This window comes from Dermacentor albipictus, chromosome 3 (genome assembly GCF_038994185.2).
Source record: "Dermacentor albipictus isolate Rhodes 1998 colony chromosome 3, USDA_Dalb.pri_finalv2, whole genome shotgun sequence".
Taxonomy (NCBI): domain Eukaryota; kingdom Metazoa; phylum Arthropoda; class Arachnida; order Ixodida; family Ixodidae; genus Dermacentor; species Dermacentor albipictus.
Genome location: NC_091823.1, coordinates 48,402,528 through 48,419,992, shown reverse-complemented (window position 1 = coordinate 48,419,992; position 17,465 = coordinate 48,402,528). Strand labels below are relative to the sequence as shown.

The 17,465-nt window shown below is 44.0% G+C and overlaps 1 protein-coding gene across 3 annotated transcripts in view; it reads right to left on the bottom strand.

The window, feature by feature from the left end:
* The window catches only part of LOC135898152 (gamma-aminobutyric acid receptor subunit alpha-2), a 117,359-nt gene that overhangs the window by 88,747 nt on the left and 11,147 nt on the right, over nucleotides 1–17,465 (bottom strand). For 2 of the 3 annotated variants that reach the window (XM_065426930.1, XM_065426931.1), the window contains exon 2: nucleotides 3,383–3,471. In XM_065426930.1, the coding sequence (XP_065283002.1) occupies nucleotides 3,383–3,471 (89 nt within the window). Of the gene's footprint in view, nucleotides 1–3,382; nucleotides 3,472–5,750; nucleotides 5,834–5,916; nucleotides 6,034–17,465 lie in introns of those variants that run through there. The other variant, XM_065426932.1, reaches the window with a different exon arrangement.

Here is a 17,465-nt window from a genome sequence, read left to right as displayed (position 1 = left end):
TAACTCTTATTATCTGTCACAGCGAACTTAGGCGGTATACGTGGAAAACTTCCAGGTCAGGTGCCTGTTGTCAAGAAAAATGATTATAAGGCACATGTTAAACACAATGCAGGCAAAGTTAAACACAATGTTCCACTTCTTTGAGGACATCCAGATTACGTGGCTCAGGTTTTAACAGTTGCACATCCGACAGCGTGCGCCCATGTTTCTTGTTATTATTTTTTTCACCTCATTCCTTTCAACGCTTCACCATTATCCCATGACAGTGTAGACATATAGAATATAGCTTGGTCGACGCCGCAGTGCTGCCCTCTGCGCTTTCTATCAGAGCGTACCTAATTGAACTGGTTAGTGCAGCAATCGCTCACGCAAATGGTCTTCCAGTATCGCTTTCAGGTGTTCACACCGGAGCGACATTTACAACCCATTTTCTATCTCCTTCCTTGCTCTGTTCGTTACTTATTCGCTGTGGAATTCAAATGAATGTAAAGGAAGTAAGGTATGCGATACCCAATTTATCCACCAGCGAGAAATTTATAACAGAACGTAACCTGGCCACACTATCCCGCCTAATCTCGTCCGCCGCAGGACACGGGGAAACGTGTGGCTCCATATCCCTGCATTCTGCGCGTTGCTCAGTACGGCGGGCTATGATATCCGGCCTGGGTCGTCAGTGTGTACAAGAGATTATGATGTCATTTTCCCGAAGTTCTCGGATTTCGCCGCACTCCCGGGGCTGGTGCAAGTTTGAGAGGAACACTCTCCGGCTACAGATTAATGCGCCCTCGTGCGACTGACGCAACCCTTGCGGTGGGCGTCCAATCCGAGACACGGACGCAATTTTTCACGTACATTATTATTACTATTTTTTTTTCTACGTGTGAGCCTCTGAACTTAGCGCGGTTCTCCTTTCGTGGCCGCGTTTGTCTCCCACCGCTGCAAGCAAACAAGACTGTGCGGAAAGGGGAGCTCGTTTTTCGTCGAGATGCAGTCTCGAAGTTTTCGGGACGTAAGTCGATTTGTCCTTGGCAATGAGTCAAGATGACGCGGAACTGCCCGAAACGGAGTCAATGTGGATATCATCGGAGACGCATGCACTTGAGAGGCGGTGCACCGTTATTTGCAAATGGAGCTAAGTATGAACACTATGATAGCGTTTGGATTGGCTAAATGACGACCACGAAGAGCCTCGGAAGCGACAGATACCATGCTAATCTTGTCCCGTGATTTGATTATCGATTTCTCGTCTAATTTCATGCCACTCGCATTCATGTATATTTTATTGCAGCCACTTCCTCCTCTTAATTATCTGTTTTACTTTTCATTTGGATAGTCCCATTCTTCTGTCCTCTTCCCTCTCTTTCAGTTTGGGATAGCAAACTATGCTGAAACCTGGTTAGCCTCCACATTTTTCCTTTTCTCTCTCTCTTACTGCTCAAGCGCACACTTATGTCGGTTTGCTAGAATTTATTTGTTTATTCATTTTCATTATTTCTTGTTATTCTGTTTAATGTTACTACTCGACTTCTTTCTCGCGTAACCACCGTAGCGGCCTAATGTAATGGTTGAGTGTGAACAACGACATATGCAAAGGCAGGTCATCGGTTGCTATCTGTACCCTATACTGCACAGTTTAGGACACTTGTTTGCGGACATGGATATCTTGTACATATCTACTAAGTGCGATATATTGTGACATTATTCTCCCTTGTTGCGCACATTTGTTTCCTTTGCTAAGGGGCAAGGAGTAGCCGATGCCGCCATAAAGGCAATAACCTCTCTGATTGTTCAGTTCGATAATAAAGAAGGAAAGGTGTAAGGAAAGAAAGCCAATAAAATTTAGAAATTGCAATGTGTGCTCACGAAACTGGAAAAGCAATTTTTAAGAAACGGGACAACCTTGATTCCCTGACGGGTATCATCATTATCATCACCATAATCAGCCTATTATTATGTCTACTGCAGGACGGAAGCCCTTTCCAGCGATCTCCAATTACCCGTCTTACAGTAGCTGATTCCAGCTTGCACCCGCAAATTTCCTATTTCATCACCACACCTAGTTTTCTGCCATCCTCGACTGGGATTCCTTTCCCTTGGCACCCATTCTGCAACTCTAATGATCCACCTGCTATCTATCCTACGCATTACATGGCCTGCCCAGCTCCTTTATTTTACTGTTAATGTCAACTAGAATATCGGCTACACCCTTTTGTCCCCCGATAGACATCGCTGTTCTTACTGTCTCTTAACATTACGTCTAACATTTTTCATTCCATCGCTTTTTGCGCGGTCCTTAGCTTGTACTCTAGCTTCTTTGTTAACCTCGACGTTTCTGGTCCATATATGTTAGCATCGGTAGAACGCAATGATTGCACACTTTTCTTTTCAACAAAAATGGTAAGCTCCCGGTCAGGATCTGGTAATAGTGACGGGAATAGTGAGGTATAGTTACTACGAGCGTCAATTAAGATATATCCGTAGTACAGGCTGTCCTAAGAATTATTTTGGCTGCGCTGTCGTGTAGGGCCTTTTCGTACAACGCCACTACCTCTTCAGTCTCTACTCTGAAGGTCTAAACTTGGTGTGTGAATTCAGTTCCAACTGTACTGCGAATAACTATTCTAACCCACTTGAGATTTTTACGGAAGATCGGCAGAGTAATGCGATTTCTTTTTATAGCTTCTGAGAGGTACAACGATATTTATTGAGTGTTATTCATTACATTCTGTTTATTGAAACAGAGGCCCATTTAAGAAAACTAGGAAGGTTGCACGACACGCCTAGCAAGCTAGATCAGATGGAAATGATGATGTTTTTTAAGCTTTTTTAGCACAGTAAAAATAAAATTAGCTGCCACAAAATCTTGTTTGCTACATATAGAAGTTTTATGAATTTACCTAACAAATATTGTTCATGAAGAAAGCACGCAGAATGCCCGTCTGATTGGCAACGAAACGTGCGAAGCGATTCTGCTCTATTACGAGCATTGACACATAAAATGTGAGTGGATAAGCTATGTGATTCTGTCGGGAAAAAAATCTATCCCTATTTTTCATAATTCGTAATTTCTACAACAAGAACTAGGACAACGTTTGATTGCTGTAAACGTAGCATAAAATGTTTCGTAGTTGACGCGAGTAAGGAACGGATGGTTTCAGCATAGTTAATATTGTCTTGTAAGCATGCAGTGTACTTTTGACGTACATAAAAACCCATCGCAATACGATAGGTTTTTACATAAACTTCAAGTAAGAAAATGTTTTACATCACTTATGAGAAGACGGCATGCAGGCGGCATATTTTAAAGAATTTCTTTGAGTTAGTGCCTTGAACGAGAATTGTCTCTTTATATTTTAATACGAAAGGAGGACAGTTCGCTCACCTTAATGGCAATTCGGTGATGACTAGTGTAAGGTAAGCGACAAAGAATATGACTCTGTCGGTCATCTTGCAGTCAGCAGTAAGCACGTTCTGCAAAAAGAGGAGAAATTCGTTATAAAAACAGAGAGAAAGCAGAATGCAAGAACTAAACCAGCACAAATAAATGTTTCACAGAATGCAAACACGTTGAAGGCTCGTTTGTTATTCAGGAGGCCCATGAAGTTTTGAATGATACGGCATTTTTGGAGCAAGCTGGATTATGCACAATTCGGAGATATAATAGCTGTATAACGTTGAGCAGCTAAGAGGCACCCATTTTTGTGCCAGGTAGGCACGATTTATAGCGGTCCCGCCGGAAAGATTGGAAGCGTAGCACACCTCCGGCAACTCCATCTCGTTTATAGCGAAAAAATAGAGTTTGCTTAAAAAATTAAAACTGTAGGCAACTGAGTGCGCAACAAAAGTGGGCGAACACCTGTTAACCAAGAGTTTAATAAGCAAAACAGTGGATGGTCAAATCCTCATTTGCCGACTGTTAATGATTTCAAATTTTCATTTACCATTTTCTATTTACCATTACCCTTATTCTCTCGCACATTTACTTGTACGTTTTGCTTGCGCTTAAAACTGCTGTTTAGCTCGTTGCCAAGATTTCCCGGTTATTGTTTTGAACAGAAACAAGCCGGATGCTAGCATTGACCATATATAGAGTGCAGAGAAAAACGACGAGTGAAGGTTAACTATCTAAAGCAAGCGTTTTTCTTGCATTCGTCGTTTTCTTGCTGAAAAGGACGAATGTTTGAAATTACGAAAAGTAAAGCAAAATAATAATTATAAACAAATAAACCATTTGGTTACTTTCTCGGTGATAAGTGGAGTTCTTTGTTTTGATTTATCACTTGTAATTTTTGTCAATTAAAAAGAAAAGAAGACGAACTTGAAGACCGCGCGCCTAAAAGTAAAGGCTCGCAGGGCTCTTCTGGCAAGTTTTTAAGGACGTTTGACTTCCAGGCCACGACAGTCTTGGCTACACGTCAAATGACTTTTTAAAATAAAAAGTTATCAATAAGGGCACTACAGTTCATTTAACAGGGCTATCACAACGATACAGTGATAAAACTCTGAACTTCTATCGAGCAGGGCAGGCGAAGCAGTCGTGATGATACGCCGCGTTTGCGGAGATTAGCGACCATCTCCGGTTTGCGATGTCTCGTTCAATGTGCGTGTTGCGAACATGAAGGCTACATTGTGATATGAACAATGCAAGGGCCTTCTCACAGGCAGTCAACGACAAGGAAAGGGTGCATGGTGACAGCCTACGATGTCCTTGTAAAAGTGCGGTGGTGAATTTGGCAAGTGAGAGTTGCAGTGGGATAGAGTCTGCTCAGCGCTTTTCTATCAGTTGACACGTACGCGATTAGCAAAACTTCATTAATTAGCACTGTACGTAGGCCTTTCCTTCCTACACGCGTGTACTTCCCACATCAAGACCGAGAAGTCAAAACAAGTGAAGAGCTAAGCACCCAACGCCTCCTATACCAAGAAACGGCCGGTATGCGTAACTGAATCTAGAATATCCTAAATAGACCTAAAATAGACTATATTTTGAGACAGGAAGAGGTTATGAGGCAACGCTGTTGTTGACGAAGGTGCTAAATCAGCCTCACTGTTTATTGTTCACTTCCGACGCTTCGTGATTAACTTGAACGAGACACTTGGCAGAAAAGCAATATTTGTCTTTCCTTCAGTGTGGTAAGGGAAGATTGAAAAGCTGCCACACCAGCGTGTGCAAAAACAAAGAAAGAAAGAAAGAAAGAAAGAAAGTAAAGAACACACTTTATGCTCCATTTCGCTCAAGCCTGCTGAACTGCCAATTTTATGTGCGCTACATAAAGTTCCCAGTCGTGATTGCGCGCACACTTCTTCACTCATAATCGACCGCATGGTGCATTCATTACATCAAGCGCACGCGGCAAATATAACTGAACTACCAGCAGTCCCTGCTTTTCGTAGTCCCGTATCTCTCGCAATCACCAGCACTTGACATCCGCAGATTTTTCTCAGAGACTGTACAACGGGCGATGCACACGGAGCTCTTCCGTGGCGAGAATCACGGGGAGTATGAACCGTTTGTCGTTGGCCGGCACATTATATATATCGTGATCGCTGACACGACAGGCTGGCTGTAATTTGTTCCATCTTCCACGCACGTAAAAAAAAAAAAAAGCTTCGTAAACTTCGGCCCACTTTACGCAAGCAATTCTATGTCAATTTTACCCAATCTACTGACTGATTAAAAGTGTGATTAATATTTAACAACATATTAACGACACGGAGCCATAACGCAGCAAATCAGAAACAGTACTTACATAATGGTGGTTCCGCGAATATCGTGCTCCAAACGACAGCCCGATTGTGAGATCCAACGTACGTTGCAACCGCCTTTACGATGCTGCAAAGATGAATGAGAAAAAAAAAGGAAGAAAAGAAGAAGTAGCGAAGACGGTAATGTGATTTCTAGTTAATTAGACTGACCAGTTGTAGGCGATGCCGTGATGGGACGTCGGAAGCATAAAACGACGGGACGCGGAGTGCACGCCACGCGCACGCTCCGACGCGGTCCGACGCGCGTTCCGTTAGCGATGGACGAACCGCTTGTTGAATGCCCGCCGCCCGATCCCAAGTTTCGGCGGCAAGAAAGAAAGAAAGAAAAAAAAAAGGAGAGCTTGCCGGGTGGTGGCAGCGCGCATGCGTCCACCACCACGTGCGCTCGCTCCTCCGCGGCGTGCCCCGCGTTCTCGCCCTCGGCCACCTGCTTTCATTTTCGCGTCTGGACCTCCCTGGCGCGCGCGCGCGCGAGTGGGCCCCAAACTCTCCTTCCCCGAACACCTAACGGGAAAGGAAAACAAAGAGGGTGGGGAAGGGGGAAGCTGGGAGAAATCTCGATGTCCTATCTCTTCGTCAACCATATCCCGCTTTTCGTTGTTTCCCGTTATCGACACGCTCTTTTTTTTCTTTTAGTTTCCCCCTCGCAATGCCACCCCCTTCGCCCCCCCACCCCTGCTCGGCCGCCTCGTACGGCCCCTCTCCTCTCCTCCTGTGCTGTGTACTCTTCCATCTTCTGTTCGCCGACTCACGTTCGGCGGGTTGAATGGCTGAACGGAGACGGGACCGAGTACTGTGCCGCGCCGCCTGCGCGGCGAACGTAAAGCCAGAAAGGCGTGAAGCGAGCGCGACGAGTCGGAGGAGCTTGCTTCAAACGCGGCCGCGCCGGTGAAGAGGGGACGTTGCGATGAGAGATTTTTTTTCCCTTTTTTCCCTTACTACGGGACGGCGCCGTCTGGTCTTGGCATTATCACTGCTGGAATAGGTCGTATCGGGAGAGTTCTGTTGCCATCCGGTAGCAGCCTCGCTCGGCAGGGAGTATGGTTCCTCTATCTCTCTGCCTTTCTTCCTTTGATTTTCTGATGCACACTCCTTCTCCCAGTGTAGGGTAGCAAACCGAACGCGCAATCGGTTGACCTCCTCATGCCCTGATGTGTTTTGCCCTGATTTTTTTTTACCACGTCGGTGACACCAACACTTGTCTTTCTCCCGTCTCTTTATGTTGTCCTACCCTTTTTCCTTTCCTGAGTGCAGTGCAGTGAGCAGCGCTTATTCCTGGATGGCCTCCCTGCCTTTCACTTATCACTCTCGTACCCTCTAAAATGCCCTATAAGCGCGTCCTAGCGCACGAGGAAACACGCCATGTGACATGCGCATCGCGTAGCATGGATACGTGCACACTTTGCATTGCAGTTGCATATTATTGCACCAGGTGGACAGGCAGAGCTACAAGGCAGATAGAGAAGGTTTGAGGAAGAAAAAGAAGATTAAAGAAGTGCATATACAAAAATGCTAGAATGAAAAAAATATATTATATACCTGATTAAATCAGGCTGACTAGGTGACTATGTCACCGCCACGTTTCAAAAGAAATGCCAGTAAATCATCATCATCGTCATCATCATCATCATTAGCGTCGTATTGTGCCACTTGTCTTGCGATGTGAGATTAGCGCCGCGTGAGGCCTGTACATTCAATTGCTATAGTGAGAAACATGTATGACATACGTGATTAAATCAAACAGGCTAGGTAATTGTTTGTCAACGCCCGCTTCAAAGGGAATGCCAATAAATCCTCCTCATCCTCGTCCTCATCATCAACACCATCTTCATTAGCATCATATCGTGCCACTTATCATGCGATGTGACACGTGCGCCACGTAGTCTGGATACCTGTATTTACTCTTCGGCACACGTTATTGCGCTTCCCCGCCAAATACTCACCGCTGCTGATGAAGCAAATCGTAAAGCTACGCGCGCGGCAACACTCAGGCAACGCCGGGTTCAGCAGACCACTGTGTAGAGAGCAGCACAAGCCGCAGCTCGCCGTCGACGCCGCGTGGTACAGTTCAGATCGTTCCCTTGAAAACAACGCGAAGACTCTTCGTCGCGGAGATAGTGCATGACGCCGAAACTAGAGGTCCGTTGCGCGTGCCGTGCAGGTCTGTGCTTTCTTTATATATGTTCAACTCAGGTGTACAAGATATTCAGGATATTTTCAGAAGAGCAAGGTATTTCGTAGAAGGAAGTATATTAAGGCGTAGTTCTTCCAAGAGGCGTATTTTCAGCCGGGTATGAGTTTACACTTTACCGCCACTGCACGGCGAAGCGCACGCACTTGATGATAATGATGATTGTGGTAATAATGATCATAACAATTTTTTAGTGAATACTACAACGACATTGTGAGGGCAAGGCAAGAATCGGCTGGCATTACGATAACAGCTGCTAAAGGAAAACACGAAAAAAAAAGACTGATCAGAAATAAAAAAATTTAATGCGTAATTTCGTAGCCCACCTTGTAAGATGATGAAGAAATAAATGAAGTTAAAGAAGTTAAGGAAAAGCTAAACATTGTGCTAATTAGTGAGTACAGTATAGATGTCGAGCTGAATTCAACAACCGTTCGCATTTAATTGCGATAGAAACTATATTGATTCGCGAAGCGCGTTCACTCTGTCGGCGCCGCCGTCGCCGTCGCCGTGCTATCTTAGAATCGGTGACGCACCTGCGGCCTGTGCGTGGAAAGTTAGGCTTCCAGAGGCTCGCGAGACGCACAGTGAATTTGGCTGCAACAACGACGAAGCCAAGTGGAGCAATATCTCCGAGATAGCGTAAGGCCGGTTCACTTCGATCCCTGACGCCATGCTACCTTGCCCGACTACCATAAAATCTAACCGATACGTTCCAGAGTAAAACGCCGTGATTTTGACGTCGCCGCTTTCGTCGCGCCGGGCTTGGCAATGGAAATTTCAGTCCAAGTAGCGTAACGTCATTAAGCAGAGTGCACATGCCTGTTATCTAGGAGAGTGGAGTCATCCGCACACTCCACTCAATCGACTCTACGGCGGAGCCAGGGCAGCGTTCTGCCTTCCGCTGCTGGCATAAGCGTTGCGCGCACAATGAATAACCTTCCCCATGCGTAGTTGTGTGCTTACTACAAGGTGGTGCGCGCAGTAGCCTGAGCGGAAAGGACAGTGCACTTCAAAGCTGCAAATGCGGACGGTTTTCCTTCTTTCTCATCTCGTGCAGCATTCAGGTGCGACACTTAAACGCCTGTGGCGGCACTCGTGATAACGTTGGCATTGTAAGACGCCTAATATCTGCAAGGGTGCTGTTCCTGCTGCTTTGAAACAGCGCGTATTCTTTGAACATTCGATGAAAACCCTTGCAATCAGTTTCAATGCTTCACATATCTGGGCACAACTCCACAATTATTTTTCCCCACGTCTTTATCTTAGAGCGACACCTCCTCCAGTAGACATCTCCAGGCTTGGAGTGGCGCCTGACACCGGCAAAAATGCCGAAAGCCAGTGGGCTGTATTAATCCAATTCGGAAGAGCCAATAAGCTTCAACAAAAGACACTCCCTCAGCACAACAGGAATTGGCCTAGCTGGTGCAGTATTTAGCCATTCCCTCCCAAAGGACTGATTCGATCAACCAATCGCCCTCAGTCTCCCGAAGCTGCGGAGCAGCTGACCAAGGCGGCGGTCAGACCTGTCACGCAGCAGAGGGTGCTGAGAATCTCCAGACCTGGACAAGCCGCTAATGGAAACTGACCCTGGCTACATTTAAAACCTGAACTGTATCGAGTGAAGCTAGCTTAGCAAGCCTCCTTGAGGAAGTATCAAGCATTGTTTGGGATATCATTGGTCTTAGTGAGATTAGAACTGGTGAGGCTTATACAGCGCTGACTAATGGCCACAACCTCTGCTATAGAGGACTTCCAGATGAGGAAAATTACGGAGTAGGATTCCTAATCCATAAAGAAAGGACGGGCAACATTGACGAATTCTGCACCATGAATGAGACAGTAGCAGTAGTCGTAATAAAACCTAATAATATGTATAGAATAAACGTAGTGCAAGGCTACGCTCCAACCTCCAGTCATGATGACGTTGAAGTAGATTAGTTTTATGGAGATGTAGAATTAGCGATGACAAAAGTGCAAACTCAGTACACTGTAGTAATGGGCGACTTCAATGCAAAAGGGGAGAAAAAGCTGGCTGGTGAACTACGGCGTTGATTCTAGAAACACTAGAGGAGAGATGTTGATAGATTTCGTGGAAAGAAATCCGCCGCGAATAACGAACGCCTTCTTCAGGAAGCGTAGCAACAGAAAGTGGATCTGAAAAAGCTTTAACGGTGAAACAAGAAATGAAATTAATTTCATACCTTCTGCCGATCTCAGCATAGTGTAGGATGTAGAAGTGTTAGGTTCGGGTAAGAGCAGCCATCATAGGTTAGTGAGGTTTAGAATCGACCTCAATTTGAAGAGAGAAAGAGTAAAACTGGTCAAGAAGAAATAGGCCAACCTAGACGAAGTAAGCATAAAAACGGACCAATTCAGGCTGGTACTTGCAAATAAATATGCAGCCTTACAACAGAGAGATGAAGATGACATAGAGGTAATGAATGAAACCATAACTAGGCTAGCTTCATATGCAGAAGTTGAGTGGGAGGCAAGGCACCAGGCAAACCAGTAGGTAAGCTCTGTCAAGCAACGAATGAACCTAATAATGAAAGGACAAAGAATGGAAGTGTCTAACTCAAGAGATCAGATAGAATTTGTAGAACTTTCAAAACTTATCAACAAGGAGAAAGTAAGGGATATTCGAAATTATAACGTGAGAAAGACTGAGGAAGCAGTAAAATGAACGCAGCGTGAACTAATTGAGAAAAAAACTTGGCATAGGACAAGCCAAGATGTATGCACTGAAACATAAGCAGGAACATCATCAGCAATTTCGAAGATATAGTAAAAGCAGCGGAAGAATTCTATACTAACCTGCACAGTACCCAAAGCAGAAATGACACTTCCATTCCAAGTAGTAATCAACAGGTTAGAGAGGCTCCTTCTATAACTAGCGATGAATGTAGAAAGGCCTTGCACGACATGAGACTGGGAAAAGTGGCAGGAGATGGACTACCAGTCGATTTAATCAAAGATGGGGAAGACATAATGCTTGAAAAACTATCGGCCCTTCATAGGAACTGCCTTTCGACTTCCAATGTCCAAGAGAACTGGAAGAATGCCAACATTTTACTAATCCACAAACAGGGAGCCCTTAAGGAATTGAAAAATATAGGCCCATTAGATTACTTCCAATATTATATAAAATATTCACCAAGATAATCTCCAATACAATAAAAACAACATTGGACTTTAGTCAACCAAGGGGACAGACAGGTTTCATAAAGGGATACTCTACAATGAATCACATCCATACCATCAATCAGGTAATCGAGAAATCTGCAGCGTACAATCAGCCTGTTTATATTGCTTTCATAGATTACGAAAATGCATTTGATTCAATCGAGATGCCAGTAGTGATAGAGGCATTACATAAGCAAGTACTACAGGAGGCTTACGTAAATATCTTAGAAAATATTTACAGAGATTCCACAGCTACCTAATTCTCCACAAGAAAAGTAGAAAGATACCTATAAAGAAAGGTGTCAGACAGGGAGACACAATCTCACCATTGCTATTCACTGCGTGCTTGGAAGAAGTATTCAAGCTATTAGAGGGGGATGGCATAGGAGTGAGGATCAACGACGAATACCTCAACAACCTTCGGTTTGCGGATGACATTGTCCTGTTCAGCAACACTAGGGACGAGTTACAACAAATAATTGAGGACCTTAACAAGAAAGTGTAAGAGTGGGGTTGAATATCAATATGCAGTCGACGAAGGTAATGCTCAATAGCCTGGCAAGGAAACAAGAGTTAAGGATCGCTAGTCAGCCTCTAGAATCTCTGATGCAGTGCGTTTACCTAGGTCAATTACTCACAAGGGACACTAAAAATGAGAAGCAAATTTAAAGAAGAATAAAAATGGGTTGGAGTGCATACGGCAGATATCGTCAGATCCTGACGGGAAGCTTATCACTATCATTGAAAAGAAAGGTGTACAATCGATGCATTTTACCGGGGCTAACATATGGGACAAGAGCTTGGAAACTTGTAGGCAGAAGCAAATTAGCTCGAGAGTAAGGACCGCGCAAAGAACGATGGAAGGAATTATGTTAGGCGTAACGTTAAGAGACAGGAAGAGAGCAGTGTGGACCAGAGAGCAAACGGATATAGCAGATATTCTAATTGAAATTAAGAGAAAAAAAATGGAGCTAGGCAAGTCATGTAATGCGTAGGTTAGGTAACCGGTGGGCCATCAGGGTTACAAAATGGGTGCCAAGAGAAGGGAAGTGCAGGAGAGGACGGCACAAGACTAGATGGGGCGATCAAATTAGGGAATTCGCGGGCGCCAGTTGAAATCGGTTGGCGTAGGACACGGGTATTTGGAGATCGGAGGGAGAGGCCTTCGTCCCGCAGTGGAGATAAAATAGGCTGCTGCTGCTCATGATGACACCTCGTGCACCAGCCTGTCCCCTCCGTCATTTTTCTTTTTGCTTTATGCCTCATCTTGAGCTGCATCTTAGTGTTCACAAATGTGTCTTGTACTGCGCGTCCGCTACCCGGCATAAGCTGATTCTTAGCACTGTAATGTGCGCTAACGAATTCTCAATGTGGCTTATTCGATCGGATCCTGACGAAGAGCAAATGAATTAAATTGGCGAGTACGTGCGTGGCATATCGCGCCATCGTGAAGTTCTGGAAATAAAACAGAAGTGCGCGAATACTATCTTCTTTATGTCTTGCAACACCATACTGCTTCTCGCAGCTTATGCGTAACGGTAGTTGGATTAAAGCGCACTGGGAAACTGTTTCGCTTTTCAAAGAAGCGGACAAAACAGTGCAAGAGTGCGCGCCTGGAAACAGTTAGTTTTCGATTTTAAACAAGTAGGGAGAGGCATGAGTGCTGACGACTTGTTTTTTTTTTAAATTTTACCAAAAGCACACGGGCGCGACTATATAGCCTCCTTTTATAAAAATCTGTATTGTTAAAAAAAAGAACACCCTTTATATGCGGGGTGATGATTATAATTGTTATACGTTATCTAAAAAAAAAAGAATGGCCTGCTGCAGGTAAATACCTACTGCTTGAGTTCTATTATTCAGAGAGACGCGCATTACTTGTTCGAGAAATCAAAATTCATATTCAACAAATTAACGGAAAATCACAACTTAACCTCCTAATTAGTAGCCTTACGGCACATATTGCAATTTACGAACTGTAGCCGGTGAGTTTGCTAGGCGTATCCACTTGGAATGAATTTCCAGAATGACATCAATTTGGAGATAAGCGCCACCAAGCTCGTCGTAAAATTGCTCCGTTGTTCCGCTTACTTTTTAAATAAAACTATGCTTTATGCGTTCCAGCACAAAAGTAACTGGAACGCCCATGTATTTCGTCCCACGCCCTGGGTAATAATATCTCGAAACTGGTTTCACCTTGGAAATTCAAGCGGATATGTCTTGCAAATTCCCCGGAAACAGTGCGTCAATTACGATATGTGCTGTAGCGTAATTGATTGCGAAAGTAATTTCTAGTTTTTTTGTGTCAATTAGTTGAATATGTGTTTCAATTTCTCGTGCTACTAATGTCTGCCTCTTCGAATAATCCACCTAATGCACAGCAATTGTGATATCAGGGAGAAGCCATCTTTAAATATTGCGTGAAAAGTTGTGAATGATAAGCTTGCACATATGTAAATAGGTAAACTTCTTCGATCGAGGCAGTGTTTGCAGTCCGAGAGCAGGAGCGGCTGCGGAGAGTGGTGGGCGGCGCCCGGGCAGTTACAACCCTCTGCTGCCTGCCTCATCTCCTATGGCCTAATCGTTGGAGCGCGCGTTTCCAAGCCAGCGCGCAGTAACTTGCGCCTGTTAGCGCCTGAAGCGGGCGGAACTTTGAGTCCAGCTGTGTCTCGAGCGCTGCGATACAGGAAAGAAATCTGGTCAATAGCCGCTTTTTAATCAATCAGTCTTAGGACGTTCTATATAGAAAGGAGCCGGCTAGTTCACCTGACCTCTCTCCACTGGATTTCTTTCCTTGGGCTTTTGTGAAAGATCATGCTTACATGATCGAGATGGACGTTAGATTAGCTCAAGACAAGGATAACGGATGTCTGCCGTAGTATTCGAGCGTCGGTCATCAAGAAAGCCACTGAAGATGTGATAAAGCGGACTCAGTACTGTGTAGCTGCACGTCCTCTATAGGCAGCATCTGGCGTACGACATCCGTTCAATGGCGCTTACGAATTCATAGATAATAAGCACACACTGACATTTGACGTATCTTTTGATTGTTTTTTGTGCAGGTATCCTGAATGCCAATTCGTCTTGTTTAGAAGTTATTATTTAATGTCTTGAACGCATTGGTTTCGCCTCTTCTCAACACGTGGGTCGCTTCCCGGTCTGTTTATTTCGCTTTTATTTAAGCCATGCACCTGTTTTTGCAGCACGTATACTCTCTCATGAAAACTAGAACCGTCACTTTCATTTGGCTTTGGTCCGAAGCGCGTTTCTGGCGCGAAATATAGCTGCGCGCGCACTCTGTCCATGCGGTGTAAGCAAAGCCGGGATTTTGAAACATGCTTTGCCTATTACATTGCTTTTCGTGTTTCGTGCGTGGTAAGAGCCGCGCTTCGGCGGCGTTATCAAGGGGCCTTTGTTATCAATGTTATCAGTCCGCCTTGACAGACCGATATTAAGAGTGATATAGAGAGGAAGGAATAGCTGGAAAGCAGCGAAACCTGCTGTTGGTGCCCCTTCGGTACCATTACCAAGGTTATGGGCTGCTTCTTCGCGTTTGCGACAGGCAGTGCAGTTTCTTTCAATCAGCTTATTTGAGGGCGCTGCTTTACATCGCTGAAAACACAGCAGGTAGATGTTATTTGGGGGGTGCCTGGGAGTGTCTACAAGTGCCTCATTGACACTTTGATAATAGTGCAGTACTTGTCGAATTAGATAATTAATTTCTATTGTCGAATTAAATTTCTGGAACGAAATAATCACTGCCGGGTACTGAACTGTACTGGAAACAATATGCACTAGGTTTTTTCGAGTAACACAACTGCTCTTTTTTAAAGTCTTGATACACTATAGTTGGGCACTGTGTATAATTCACTCAGTAACCGAAATAATTCCAAGCCGGATTCACTATAAATCAGAATCAACGGCAGTCATGTGCAGGAGAGCTTATATTCGGACTCGAAGAAAAAGAATAGAAAAGACAGAGAGAGGCTGCAGTTTCGCCGGAAAGGCGAAGCATCATTAGTGATAGCGAAGTATGCAACAATTACACGAAGGAAGATTACACCACCAAGAGACGCCAGATTCTTGGTGGTGGGAGAGGACTCAGGCTGTGAAATTGAACTGTCTTCTACTATGAGGCCTTGTAAATTATCACATAAGGCCTTCACTTCAAATATTATAATTAGATGGAAAGTGTCAATGGGAAAATGGTAGAACAACATTAAAAACTCCCCACACAGCTTTCTCTTGCTCAGTACGTGCTAGATAAAAGGGTTTTTCCAAGCATGAAAGTAGCTAACGAATACACGCAAAGTGCCTCGATTGCCCAGTCGCGCGGCAATGTTGCGTGTATTCGCGGGCTTCTTTCACGCTCGGAAAAACACATTATCTAGCACGTATTGAGCAACAGACAGCTGTATCGCGAGTTTTTTTTATGTCGCTGTACAATTTTCTCATTGACACTTTTCATCTAATTAAATTAATTGATAAGGTTAATAAATAATTAAGACTAAGGTATTCTTTAGATGGAATGAAAAATATAATTAGAGCATTTCCAAGTGACGGAAAACAACACTACCTTGGTTCTGCTCAGCTATGTAGCATTCGCACATTTTTAAATTCTTGCTAAAGTTAGCTGGGACACACTGTGTAAGCTCTCACAGAATATTCTAGAGTACTACCTCGGGTACACCACATGACCAAGGAAACGAATCACGCAAATTGTAAAGAAAAAATGCGACCACTTCTTTCTCGGCTTACGATATTCACCAATAAATGAGCAAGAAGATGGACCAGGAGTGGAAACTGTAGTTTAGAAAACGTGCGGATTTAGGGAACTTCAAGTGGCATTTGCAACACTTCATAGGTGCCTCGTGTTGCATTTCTCTATTATATAATTTAGCTGCTAGAGCATAGAGAGCTGGGCTTGTGTTGTCTCAACGGGAAGAATGAGCGGCATCAATTTTTTCAGTGCATATAAGATAGGATGGTACCTCGCCATTTCCCAGTGCGAATCGATGCAGCAACCCCTGGCTTCAGTAGAGGACTAGCAAACCATTCAGGATGCTAAATGTGTGATATTATGTACCTTCCCGTGTAAACAACCTCAACAATATTATGCACTAGAATAATTAACATTACGCATGGTGTATTTTTGTTAACCTTATTTTTGTTTCTGTTTGAGGAAATCAAGGAACGGAGACAAAAGGCTTTTTGCCTGACTGGGCCTGGGCTATCCGTACACTGCTGGCACGGTACACAAACCTCTACATGAAACACAGCAAATACATAAAATACGACAATACTTCATAACAGGAAATTTGTCATTGTCACGATATTGATACATACATAAAACTAATAGTTGAAAACGTTAAAAAATAAATATGGTATATAGTTTCCATACCGCGAACCAAAAATGTTATATTTGCTATATGCACTGAAAAGTAAGCTAATCATTAGAACGCTTTTATGTACACAACATATAAAGTATTATCACATATTGCCATTACTATATTGCCTTATCGCAAGTAAAATATTTATGTAAGTTAACCAAATATTTGCACAAGGGTTGAAATCTGGGCCAGTTTGTACATAGTTGCAGGAACAAACCAGTCACAAAAGACAAAAAGACAAGAAGAGAAGTTCACACCACAAGTCGTTGTGGTGTGGACCTCTCTTCTTTTTTTTGTGACTGTTTTTTTTCTTTAACCAAATATTTCTTGCGCAATTTTGATCAGGGAACCGAAAGCGCACTCGAGTGCAGCGTTCACTCCGCGGCTGCCTATAGATGCGCTGGGCTCTTTTGCCCCCGGCAAGTGTCGTGCCTCATGCAAGTGTCGAGCGGGTTGAGAAATGGAATAAAAACTATTACAGCGCAAACACATGCAACCACAAAGTATGAGGGACAGGACACCTCACACTTTGTGGTTGCATGTGTTTGCGCTTTAACAGTTTTTATGTCAAGTATGCACCAACTCGCCCAGAAAGAAGTTTTAATGAGAAATGGAAGGCGGATGAGACGAGAAGACTGCAAATGCCCATCCGCACGGCGAGGCATTTTCACACCGAACACATTGCGTCACACTAAAATGAAGGCGTCGCAGAAAGGGCTGCACCGGAAATACGACCACAGGCCTTCACGGCGTGGCTAGCATCGCTGCATTTTGTTCTCTTTCTCTGTTTCATAGCCAGCGCTATTGATATTTCCAGACAGACATTTTCTGAAAAAAAGAAGCAGGCGAGTCAGCATCTATCCCAAAAATTTATTTCATAGCCAGTGCTATTGTTATTCCTCGACAGCTATGTACAAAAAAAAGAAAAGAAA